Source organism: Bidens hawaiensis, unplaced genomic scaffold (genome assembly GCF_021521415.1).
Source record: "Bidens hawaiensis isolate Kalapana, Puna unplaced genomic scaffold, B.hawaiensis_p1.1 tig00014542_1, whole genome shotgun sequence".
Lineage (NCBI taxonomy): Eukaryota > Viridiplantae > Streptophyta > Magnoliopsida > Asterales > Asteraceae > Bidens > Bidens hawaiensis.
This window is the reverse complement of record NW_027492269.1, coordinates 506,684-517,098: the sequence shown is the minus strand read 5'-3', so window position 1 is coordinate 517,098 and position 10,415 is coordinate 506,684. Positions and strand designations below refer to the sequence as shown.

At 35.6% G+C, this 10,415-nt stretch overlaps 1 protein-coding gene across 1 annotated transcript; it reads right to left on the bottom strand.

The window, feature by feature from the left end:
- Nucleotides 1–1,085: 1,085 nt before the first annotated feature.
- Nucleotides 1,086–6,633, bottom strand: LOC143547006 (protein AUXIN SIGNALING F-BOX 3-like). The gene is made up of 3 exons (XM_077038532.1): nt 6,016–6,633; nt 3,628–4,132; nt 1,086–1,619 (listed from the first exon to the last, which is right to left on the bottom strand). Exons 1-3 carry the CDS (start codon nt 6,510–6,512, stop codon nt 1,086–1,088), a joined length of 1,536 nt encoding a protein of 511 aa, XP_076894647.1. The 5' UTR covers nt 6,513–6,633.
- Between the last annotated feature and the right edge of the window lie 3,782 nt (nt 6,634–10,415).

Below are 10,415 nucleotides of genomic sequence, written 5' to 3'. Positions count from 1 at the left end.
TAATACAACAAATAAACATTGTGGGTGTTACAAACTACAAAAATAGAAGAAGCTCCCGTAAAATTTTATTACATAATAAGGGTGCAAATAGCCGAACTGCTCGCAAGCAACTCGTGCTCGGAATGATAAAAACTTCCAAGCGAGTCATGCTTTTTTGAGCTCGATCCTCATATAATGCCCATTTAGTTATTCAACACAAGCTCTAGCTAGGTAAAGAAAGCTCTATTGCACGACCGAGCACGATATGAGCTTTGGCTCGTTGAACTACACGAGCTGTAGCCAAACTTAGGCTCTCATTAACAAAAAAACGTATAAACAATGTGAGCCTAAGTTTAAGAAAAATAGCTCAAAATGAGCTGAGCTTGAGCCCAAGCTGTTGTAAGCAGTGTTGCAAAAAAATCGCTAGTCGGTGGTCGGGCGGTGGAGTTGGGACTAGCGATTAATCAGGATTAGTCGAGATTAATCGGGATTAATCGGATCGGACTTTAATGTATATTTTTCAGTTATATACATACACATACACATTTTTATATGTAATTTTCAGTTTTATACGTACACAAACATATTTTGGCCGGAAATTGGGTGGAATCTCGCTGGAAACCACTAGTTTTTGCTGCAATCTCGCCGAAAATAGTTGATTTGGGTCGGAATCTCGCCGTAAACCACTGATTTTGGTCGGAATCTTGTCGAAAATCGTCGATTTTGGCGGATTTGATCGTTAACCGTTTAATTGGCCGACTAGCCCAAAATTAATCAGTGAAGTGGGGACTAGCGATTAATCGGGGATTAATCGGTGACTAGTCGGGATTTTTGCAACACTGGTTGTAAGTCAAAACAACCCAAGCTCAACCCTAGTTTATCTCAAGCTCGGCTCATTTACACCTCCACTCCAAATACTAAACGGGCTAGAGCTCAGTTTCCTACCAAATATATACATCTATTAAAGTAAAATAAAATTTGTTAACATAATCTATACTTCAAATGAAAAGAAAAAAAAAAGAAAATCCAAAATCCATCACCAAACCATAAAAAAAAACTCCTAAATCCGCCACCAAAACAAAACTCATCCAACACGAAACCATAACTTAATACTCGAAAACATAAGCTGAAAACGCATCCGCACCAAAAGAACAAACCTTCTTCAAGTTCATGCACCCATTGAACAAATACTGCAAACCCACATTAGTTCGACAGGCACTCGGGACCGAAAGCACCTCCAACCTATCAGCATACATTCCAATATAAAGAAAAACATCATCGGTCAACAATCCCGAAGCAGTCAACTTCTTGAGGCCCTTGCATGACTCCACAATCGCACCAAACCCATAGTCAAACGCTTGATGCGTCGTGTGGTCAGGCTCGGTTAAGTTCGATAAGATTAGTTTGAAGCGAGTGACGTTTAGGCAGTTCTTGGAAAAGGTTACCAGCGCGGTGTTTGTCATTTGACTGCAGAAGTAAGTTAAAGTTTTGAGCTTTCGGCAGCCGGTGGATATTGAAGTCAAACCCGCTTCGGTTACGCTAAGACTTCCTTTTCTCTTAAATACCCGCAAGTCTTCGAGGTTTTTACAGTTGTTGGAAACAACCTCAAGACCTTCATCACCAATGTGGGTTCCTTGTACCTGAAGCAAAATAAGTAATCCCAAACAAGTCATGAAAGACGGGCCATGTTTATTGCTACGCACTAGGGGTGGCAATTTCTTACAGGACCCGAACACGACACGTAAATACTCATGTTTTGGATTGACATATTTAACCTGTTTTATAAAGCGGGTCATATTCGGATTGGCCTGTTTAAAAAAACGGGTCATGTTCGGGTTGACCCGTTAACCCGTTTAGTTAAACAGGTCGACCTGCCAAACTGTTATAGAAGTCTGACCCAGGCTTGAGCTTCGCTCGTTTAACTTACATAGAGCTCGTGCTCGGCTCGTTTCGAGCTCTATTTCCAAAGCTCGAGTTTGGCTCATGAGTAGATTTTCAAGCTCGAGCTCGGCTCGGGCTCGGCTCGTTACCATTTATAAGTTATTTTTAAAATAATATAATTATTTTTATATATTTTTTTCTATTATAATTTTCTGTATAAAATAATATATATAATTTAGTTATTTTTATTTATTTTTTATGACACTATATATATATTAATAATTATTAAATATATATTTCAAAAAATTATATAAATCGCAAGCTCTATTAGGCTCGCAAGCCGGCTCGAGCTCGATAAGTGAAGCACGGGCTCGGGCTCGTTTATTAAACGGGCTTACTTTTAGGCTCGAGCTCGGGCTCGGGCTCGATTAAGCTCGGCTCGTTCTAGCTTTTTGGCGAGCCGATCTCGAGTAGCTCGCGAGCAGCTCGGCTCATTTAACACACTAATCCGCTTAACACACTTTTTACAACCCACTAGCTCGATTAACACATTTACAACATGGGTATCATGCGCCAGCCCATTTAGATAGACGGCTTAAACGGGTCGTGTTCGGGTTACACGATTTTAAGTATTTGTGGTTTAAGGCTGATGTTTTTTACACGAATAAAAATACGGGTCGGATTCGGGTTGATGTTTTTTAAATGAATAAAAATTTGGGTAGTGTTCTGGTTGACTTGATTAACCAAACGGGCCGTGTTTTGGTTAACAAGTTTAACCCATTTTTTACAACACCCCAACTTGATTAACACACTCACAACTTGAGTATCACCCGTCAACCCCTTTAACACGGTTAGATAAATGGGCTAAACTAGGGGTGTGCACAAAACCAATCGAAACCGAAAAAACCAAACCCTATTAGAAACCGGCGGTCCGGTTTTGAACTTTAGCAAAAACTGGAATATTGGTTTTGGTTCGGTTTTGTATTTTTTTAAGAACCGAAAAAATCGAACCGAAATAACCAAAAATTAAAATAACCATAATATCTTAACCGTAAGTCCGTAACCATTAAAGCAAAATCTACCGATGACTATTTGCTTAGTTTTAACATATGGTTAACAACAAATATATTTGGTTTATGGTTAATAAATAATAGTACTAGGTTTGATTTTGAATTTTGATATTAAAGGTATCTTTTATTAGCTTTTAATATATGATGTCCAAATATTCAATATTCTATTAAACATTAGTTTTTTTTTTTTTTTTAAGATCATGCCCAATTTCAATATCTTGGGTTTTTTGCCCAAAAAGTTTTGACTCGATTAGTAAAACCGAAAAAACCGCATCCAAAACCGAACCGAACCCAAAAACCAAAAACTGAAAACCGAAATAACCGAAACCGAATGGGTTTAAAAGATCATAAAACCGAAAGTTTGGTTTTTGGTTCGGTTTTAGTCAAAAACCGCACCGAACCGCACCACACACACCCTAGGCTAAACGAGCTGCGAGCGGGCTAACTTGTTTAACCCGTTTAGTTACACAAGCCGACCCTTTAATCTGTTTAACCCATTTCGTTACAACCCACCAACTCGATTAACACGTTTACAGCTTGGGTATCACCCTCCAACCCGTTTGACACGTTTAGATAAATGGGTTAAACGTATCGTGTTTGGGTTACACGCTTTCAAGCGTGTGCATGCTAGATGGATGTTTACAACACAAAAAAATAACAAGTATTACTAAATAGTTTAAGATAACGAAGAACTTACCCATAATCGTTTAAGATTCGCGCATCTCGTTATGAAACTAACCAGCTCCGACCCCAAACGAACCTCAACAAACCTCACATTCAGAAAAACAAGATTCATGCAAACCGGATACAAGGCACGCAACAAAATGGCGCTAACCCGATGAACATGCGTGAGGCTTTGAATCGGGCCATAGTTGCGTAAACACGATGTCAGCTGATGAAAAGAAGTCTGTCCGTTTTGAACCACATTATGATGCATAGATCCAAGACCCAAGTGGACCACACGATGCGATTTGAGTAATATGCTTCTTATCGTATCAACCGCCACTGTTTTGTTTACCTTAAGAGTTGTGAGATTTGGACACCGGGCCACGAGTTGGGAGAGATCGAGTGGGTTTATTTCACCTTTAATGCATGAAATGTTTAATGATGTGAGTGAAGTTAACGTCTCCGGGAAGCAACGGAGCCACTGTCCGGTGGGATCTTTAACATTACATCTTTCCACTTCTAATTGCTCAAGCTTGCTGCAGAGAATTTGGAATAACGGACACGATGTTAATGACATAAAAATTTAAATTTTACTCATATTTAGGAACTGCGAGAACCATATAAATACTACATTTAAGGCGGTTATGTAGCGAAACTGTTGGTGTTTTCTTCGTTTATGTGTCAAAACTAGGGGTGGCAAATGTGACCCGTTGGGTTAAATGGGTTGTATTAATATGTATATAATGGGTCAAACTGAAACAAGATAATGATTGAAACGGGTCAAAATGGGTTGACATTTCTTGAGTTTTTTTTTTTGGAACAAGAAAAGCGGAGGAAACTTTTTAGTATTTTTAGTTTTTGATTTATATTTCGAGTTATGATTTTTTAATTATTTTTTTTTTGAATCTTTTAATGAGGGGTTTTTGAAATGGGTTAAAATGGGTTTTGTAACCCATTTCAAAAACCCCTCATTAAAAATCTTCTTTGTCTATTGCAAAACCGTTACGTTTTCTTCGTTTATGTAGCAAAACTGTTGAATCTTCTTCGTTTTATACATCAAAACCGTTACTTTTTCTTCATTTAGGTAGCAAAACAATTATCTTTTCTTTATTGACCGAGCAAAACCGTTACTTTTTCTTTTTTAAAATAGCCACACTATTACCTTTTCTTCGCGTAAGTAACAAAACCGTTATTTTTCTTCGTTAACATACCAAAACCGTTACTTACTCTTCATACACTTAAAAAATCTTACTACATAACACATTATCTATCATTACTTAGTTCCCATGTCTAGTAAACAATAAGTTAACTCTTCATATTTAACCCATTTTGACCCGTTACCCAACCGCACAGTTACGGATAACCACCACATACCAAACAAACATTATAAAAACAGTTCAAAAACTGAAAACAGTTATTTTACCATCAGTTACAAAAAGAATCTTACTATACAACACATTATTTATAATTACTTGGTTGCTATGTCTGGCAAACAATAAAAAACACATATTTAAACCATTTTGACCCGATACAAACAATCATGTCAAGACATAGCAACTAAGTAATTATGCATAATGTGTTGTATAGTAAGTGTTCTTCTCTTCAATTATGTAGTTTATGCAGTAAAGTGTTAATTTTTCTCCGTTTACGTATCAAAACCGTTTTTCTTTGTTTATGGTATCAAGACAATTACTTTTTCTTCATTTGCGTAACAAAAGTGTTAGTTTTTCTTCATTTGCGTAACAAAACCGGTACTTTTTCTTCGTCAATGTATCAAAACATTTAGTTTTTCTTCACTTACATATCAAAACCGTTACAATTTCTTTCTTTACGAATCAAAACCGTTACTTTTTCTTCATTTGCATAACAAAAACCGTTACTTTTTGTTCGCTTAAGTAGCAAAATCGTTACTTTTTCTTCATTTACGTATCATAACCATTACTTTTTCATTCCTTCACGTGTCAAAACGTAAACTTTTTCTTTGTTTACCTATAAAAACCGTTACCTTTTCTTCATTTACGTAACAAAAAACGTTACTTTTTCTTCATTTACAAAGCAAAAACAATACTTTTTCTTCATTTACGTATCAAAATCGTTACATTTTCTCCGTTCACGTATCAAAAACCGTTACTTTTCATCATTTGAGTAACAAAAACCGAACAGTTACTTTTTCTTTTTTTAACAAAACCATTACTTTTTCTTCGCTGAAGTAACAAAACCGTTATACTTTATTTGTTTACATAGCAAAACCGTTAATTTTTCTTCATTCACACAAAAAAATCTTACTACATAACACATTATCTAACTATTCATGTTTAACCCATTTTAACCCGTTACCCAACGGCACAATCGCGCAAACAAACAATCAACCACTCATTCAAACATTATAAAAAAAAAAGTTCAAGTTCAGAAACATTACGCGCAATTCGCCCCAACAGCCTTCACACCCGCAATCGTAAACCCTTCACACGCACACAACACCAGCGCCTTAAACCAGGGAAAACCCGAAGCGATCATCACCAAACTCTCATCCGTCACCACCATCCCCTTCACCTCTAACCTCTCCAGCATCGGACACTTAACCTTCAACACCTTAATCCACGGGTCCACCGACCGGTCCCACTCACCATTCCCAACACCAAACCTCGGATTAACATTAACACTCACATTATTATTATTATTATTATTATTAATTGAACATTTGCCACCTTTCAAAACTAACGATCGGATATTGGGGAAGCGATCGGTGACCCGGGTCGGGTTGACAGCTGGGCAATTGGATACGTAAACGGTTTGGCGATTGAGTCGATCGATTTTGTACCATAATTTGTTGACTAAGGAGATTGAATTACGATCTGGGTTGTTGGTTAATTTGTTTGTGATGAATTCGATTAGTGATTCGGGTAGATGAGGCATTGAATTGGGTGTGTGTTGATTGAATTGATTGAATTATGGGTTTGGAGAAATTAAGGTTGGAGTGTTGACTGACCGAAGGTTATGGTCTGGGACGAGGTTTTGTCGAATGAGGTTGTTTATTATTATTATTATTATTATTATTATTATTATTATTATTATTATTATTATTATTATATATATATTTGAAGTAACGGTTTTGGATTTTGGTTTTGTGGACTGGTGTGTGGATGATGACAAATGAATGAATGATCATATGATATTCATGATTTTTTATTTGGGTGACGAGTAAATGATACCGAATACTGGTATCGAATACTCGGATAGGAGGTTCCAATTTTTATTGAATTTTTGTCTTCAATACTCGTATTGTACCGAGTATTTTCGATACTTGTATCATACTGAGTCTAACTGGCTAGTTTACCGTTGATCACTAACCGGGTTATTTAATTAACTAGATTTCGAATAACCTGTCTAGATAGCGGTATCAAATGAGATATCTTCGGATCTAATTTGGTATTATTTTTAATTTTAGTTTTTGGGGTTTCTGGATTGGTTTGGTACTGTGATTTTTTCGAAATCTTGCCTTCGATGGTAATACCGTACTGGTTATTTTCGGTACTGATTCTAAGTTTAGTAGAAAGGTTTGGTATAAGAGTTTCTGACTTGTATATATATCTAAAATTGCCCTCATAACGCAACAATCCATTGTTATCTTACTTGCATCGCCTCCAATGCAGGGTGGAGGAAACCATTCGTAACGTATGTGGCACACAGGGTAATGCCCTTGGTTACATGTGGTTGCATGTGGCAATTTCCTTTTTTTGTGTTTGTCTCACGTTTTAACTAAATATATATTAAAAAGTTTGTTGGAGTGAGGTAAAAAACTAATGTGATATGATTAACTAGGTCTAAGTATGAGTTTTAGTTCACATGTAGTCTTAGATTTGTATTAAAAAGTTAAGGTATTTTAGGTTGTTTCTTGTGGGAAACCTATAAAAAAAGTAACGGTTTTGGAGTTTGGTGTGTGGATGATGACAAATGAATCAAATGATCATATGATATTCATGTTTCTTTATTATTTTTTTCCCTCAAATTCGTGCTTTGGTATATTTGGGAATGAGCTTGATTGGGAGCGTGAATTTAATATACTTATAACATGACTACGCGAGTAGGCCTATAAACGAACCGAACGTTCGACGAATCATTCGGCAATGATATTGTTGGTTTGTTATTTGAGCCTAGGAAACAAGGATGAGCAAATCGTTGGTACATGTACCGAATCTGGTGTTGCCGATATTAATTTGTTATCCACTTTTTAAGGTTTCGGGATTGGTACCGGTATTTTACCGAACTTTTGCGTTCGGTATCAGTGTCATACCGAGTATTCTTGGTACCAATATTTATTTTTTTTTTGTGATTTTTTTAGTATTGATACATGTAATGAGTTCATCTCTACTATGAAGCTTTAGTACAAGGCTATCTGACTTGTATCTATTTATTGAAGTACCTTAAAAAAGCAATAAACCATAGTTATTTGACTCGGACCGCCTGCAATTCAAGGTGGACGAAACCATTTTTTCGCATATGTGGCACACAGGGTAACGCCCTTGGTTACATGCGGTTGTGTTTGACAATTTCCTTTTTTGTTTGTCTAACGTTTCAATTAAATATATTAAACGTAGGTTGGGTTTAAAATGCATCCAAGTCAAAAACTGATGTGACATGTTTAACTAGGTGTTTTAGTGTCACAGATAAGTCTCCGGTTTGTTTTAAAACGTTAAGGTATTTTAAGTTGGTTAACTTGTTTCTTAAGGGGAAACCTATTAAAAAAGTTTCAATAATAAACCTTGAACACGTGATAGTTTTGAAAAAAATTCTTTAGAAAGATCTTTTGTTTTGGGATCACCTGCTTCGGTCCTCTACAAAATTGTCGATACTAGGTTGGCCATGCATTTTACATGAATCCAGTGACTCGTGTGGCATCATCAAATGAAACAAATCTTGGATAAGAATCTATAACGGTCGAGAATACCCTTGTTCACGATCTCTCACTTCAACGGCATTTAGGGTTTCTTGAACATTGTGATATCTAACACCAAGTAATCATTAACCCTCTTCCATCTTACCAAGACTACACAGTGTTTTTGTAACTAGAAAGAAATCCTATCTTTATAGCTTTTCATTGCTTAATTATTTATCCGCTTTGTATTGAAATTGAATCATTCATGATTAACAAAATCATATATACAAACATTATCTAAATACCAAATCAGTCTTCCAGATAACATTCGTAAAAGAAGAAAAACTTGGAAAAATCAAGGAAACAACTTGTTATTTTTCCGTAAATAATTCGCTTAATAATTGCAAGCTCGATCCCATAATAAAAAAAAACATGTACGCTACTTACTGCACACGAGCTAAATTTTTGTCTCAAGAAAGTTAAAAGTATATAATTTACACATGATGTGGCTATTTTGCAGTACGCTCTCAATGATGGTGTCGCTGTAATCGCATATTTATTTAACATGTACACTTAAAGTAGCACTTGAAACTAATAGTCAATCAATTTCAGTTAAAATTCTTGAAACTAAATAACTTCTTTTACAAATTCCTTTCTAAAAGCAGATTAATACTCAGGCTCATATCCGAACCTGATTGTACCCTAACCGAGTACATAGAGTATGATTTTCTCCTCAACAACCGTACCGAACTCTACCTGGTTTTTCTCAATACCCGAACCATAAGTTACCACTTTGGAATCTGGATCCTAAGGTTATAAGAGAAAGCCAAATATTTCCACATAGTCTCTGGTTTGTTTTAAAACATTAAGGTATTTTAAGTTGTTTGACTTGTTTTATAAGGGGAAACTTATTAAAAAAGTTTCAATAATAAACCTTGAACACGTGATAGTTTGAAAAAAATGCTTTAGTAAAATCTTTTGTCTTGGGATAACCAGCTTCGGTCCCCCACAAAATTGTCGTTATTGGGTTAGCCATGCATTTTGCACGCTTCCAATGACTCGTGAGACATCATTAAATGATACAAATCTTGGATGAGAATTTATAACGGACAAAAATATCCTTAGTCATGATATTTCACACCAAGTCAGTCATTAACCCTCTCCCATCTTACTAAGACTACACAATGCTCCAGTAAATGGAAATAAATCATATCTTTATAGTTTTTCATCGCTTAATTATTTGTTCACTTTGTATTGAAATTGAATCATTCATGATTAACCAAATCATTCATTCACACACTATCCAAATTCCAGATCAGTCTTCTAGATAACATTCGCAAATTATAAGAATCTTTTGGAAAAATCAAGGAATAAACTTGTTATTTTTCCGTAAATAATTCACTCGCAATTGCGAGTATGTTCCTTTAATAAAAAATCATACACACTACTTTAATACACACGAGCTAAATTTTTGTCACAAGAAATTTAAAGTATATAATTTACGTATGAGGCGGTATTCAGTAGTACCGTTCTCACTAATGTTGTAGATGTAACTGCAATTATATTTAACATATACACTGAAAGTAGCACTTGAAACTAATAGTCAATCAGTTTCAGTTAAAACTTTTGAAACTAAATAAATTGCATTTTATACCTTTATTGCACATTTATTTTTGTGTATAAATTTGTTGCAGCTTGGACATGGACTCGTAACATAGTTCATTAGTTCGACCAAAGAACTAGACCCGGCCCGATTTTCGCAATATCAAATTATCAATATTGAGTCTATTGACTAAAGTTGAGGCTTTTAGTATCCAATATTTTATGTTGGGCTAGTTCGGGCTTGACAATATTGGGTTGGATATAATTTGGTTGATATTCAATATGCTGTAAACCCATAGTGAAGTTCTATTAAAAACTACTTCCTAGGAAGTTGGCCCAAC